This window comes from Rosa chinensis, chromosome 7 (genome assembly GCF_002994745.2).
Source record: "Rosa chinensis cultivar Old Blush chromosome 7, RchiOBHm-V2, whole genome shotgun sequence".
Taxonomy (NCBI): domain Eukaryota; kingdom Viridiplantae; phylum Streptophyta; class Magnoliopsida; order Rosales; family Rosaceae; genus Rosa; species Rosa chinensis.
Window position 1 is genome coordinate 25,547,725 of NC_037094.1, and position 2,509 is coordinate 25,550,233.

Genomic DNA, 2,509 nt, shown 5'->3' on the forward strand with positions numbered 1-2,509 from the left:
AACCTTGGTGTGTCCAGGTTGGCCACAAGCAAAACAAGTGTAGGGTACAGGGCCCCGTCTTCCTGAAGATCCACTGCTACTGCTGGAACTGGCATATCCTTGGGAGTTTCCTCCTCGGATCTTCCTCCGGTGCACCCATCGATTCTTCCATGGGTGAGAGCTTCCCTGACCATCCCCACATCTTGGGTATGCAGCTTCATCAGCCTCGATGGCGTAGGCGGCGACTACGGACTCACTGTAGCTCAAGGTAGTGTCCAAGCGTAACTCGCGTCAAATCGAGTCTCGGTGTCCCGCCATGAACCTCTGTTTCTTCATCTGATCATCGTTTGCGATTGTTGGCACGTACTTAAGTAGTCGTGTGAAGGCCACAACATATTCGTGAGTGGTCTTGTTTCCTTGGGTCAAAGCAAAGAACTCACTGATCTTTTGTGCCTTCAGGACAGGTGGAAAGAACCGCTCCAGGAAGAGTTTCTCGAACTCTGCCCAAGTTAGGTCAGCGATAGTCCTTAGGCTACAGACGGTATCCCACCAGTTGTCAGCCTCCCCGACAAGCTGGTGTACAACTAGGGACACACGGTACTGCTCCGGTGTCCGTAAGATATCCAAGATCTTCAAGATTTGCCTCAACCAGTTTTCGGCCTCGCAGGCTTCACCAATTCCGTTGAACTGGGGTGGTTTAAGCTTGGTGAACTGCTCCAAGCATTGCGTCACCCTATATCTTTCAGGTTCCTCCGGGGTCTGTTCCGGGGCATTGCCTAGGGCTTCGAATGCCCTTAGCACTGCTGCCATTCTAGGATCGGGTCGTGGCAGCATCGTAACAGGAGTCAAACTGAGACAGAACAAAAGACAATATGATTCACAAAGCTCACAACATGAGATCAATCACAAACTCTTCAACGTCCAGTTGAAGTCTACAAATCAAAGACCTTTCCATTTTCATGTGCCAAATGCACGATGTGGAATCTCCCTAATGAAGATCTCACCATATCATTTTGCAATAACACATAACTACAATGATGGGATTATATAACGAATGAATGACTCTCGAAAAGAAGCAAAGTAGATAGGGGTCCACGGGAAGGGTTATGGTAGCTCAAAGGAATCTAAATGAGAAGCGATGGTTCTGAGATTAGGCGTCACAGGTGATTTGAAACTTTTTCCTTAAATCCATTTCTTTTGAAATCGAAACAATTTGCAAGACAACAAAAACTCAAAAGATTTTCTTCAAAGCTTTTTTTTTTTTTTTTTTTTTTTTTGCAAAAACGCTTTTACGAAAACAACTTCTTTTTTTTTCTTTTTGAAACCTTGCTCTGATACCACTCTACTGTAGCGACCCGAATGGGTATACCACAGAGCCGTAATATTAAGCCAATAGGAGCTTGATACGTCGTAGACATACCGTAGACCTACCAACTTAATACTACAAGGCCTTTTGAAAATACAATTTTTAGAAAATAGGAGACCAAGAAAAACTTTTAAGAAAAGACTTTAAATCAACAACCCAACATTCAAATTAACAAGTCTGGAAATGCTTAAAAATAAAGTGGGCAAGTGCACTGCGGCGCCTTAGGGCTTACATTATAACTGAAATGAAAGGAGTTCAACAATAACAATAAAACAAAGGGGTGAGGCGCGCTCCCAGGTAGGCGGACCTCACAGAGTTCAACATTGAAAGAAAAGCGAGTAAATCGATGGAATACCAAAAGGGAAGAACTTCAAGCAACAGGAACAGCAACACACAGACTCGGCTAACGACTCACTTCTAATCCAAATCGTCCGGAATGACCTCGTTGTAATCTGAAATGTAGGGGTGAGCATTTCGTCCTCGCTAGCCCAATAGGGGCCGACCCAACCTTAGTTAGGTTTGAAAACTATAAGTAAAACATAGCTACTAAAATATAGGTTGCGCGCATTTGTAAAATCAAGTAAACAAATGCAAGCAAAAACAATCATAGGTGTTTCGTTTCAGGAAATCATATGCAACATGCTTCACACAACTTGGAGCTCCGAGATACTTACCTGCCGGCTAAACTAAAGTAAATCGGTGACTGACCTGGTTCGTCTTCCTTCGAGAACCGGCCAACTACTCTATAGTCTTTATGGCTAAAAGTAGCGAAAGTGTCCATTTCCTGGCTCTGAGTCTCCTATGACTGGTTCACTGTCTGTACTCACCTTTCCTCGACAAACATAGGAGCACAGCCCCCTCCGGAGGTTCACGGTTATCGACACCGTGGGATCCCTAGGAATCTACGCGTCTAGGTCCCATTCACTTTCAAGTCACAAACACAAACATACAAAAGGGTACAGTATCTCAACATGAAAGTCTAGCCTCAGTTTTCGCAATCAATAATCATCAGTTATGAAAACATAGGTATCACGAGGCATCGACTAATGAACAACCAAAAACATAGTTGCAGGCAACATAATATTATACTAGAGCATTCCACATATATCGAAAAGCCTCTAACAAGGAAGGGACAGCTCACCCTACCTGGAAAATGCTGGCGTA

The 2,509-nt window shown here is 44.1% G+C and overlaps 1 protein-coding gene across 1 annotated transcript; it reads right to left on the minus strand.

Annotated features, from left to right (window-relative positions):
- Positions 1-270: 270 nt before the first annotated feature.
- Positions 271-2,126, minus strand: LOC112177684. Its single transcript, XM_024315948.1, has 2 exons — positions 2,020-2,126; positions 271-829 (listed from the first exon to the last, which is right to left on the minus strand). Exons 1-2 carry the CDS (start codon positions 2,124-2,126, stop codon positions 271-273), a joined length of 666 nt encoding a protein of 221 aa, XP_024171716.1.
- Positions 2,127-2,509: the final 383 nt, after the last annotated feature.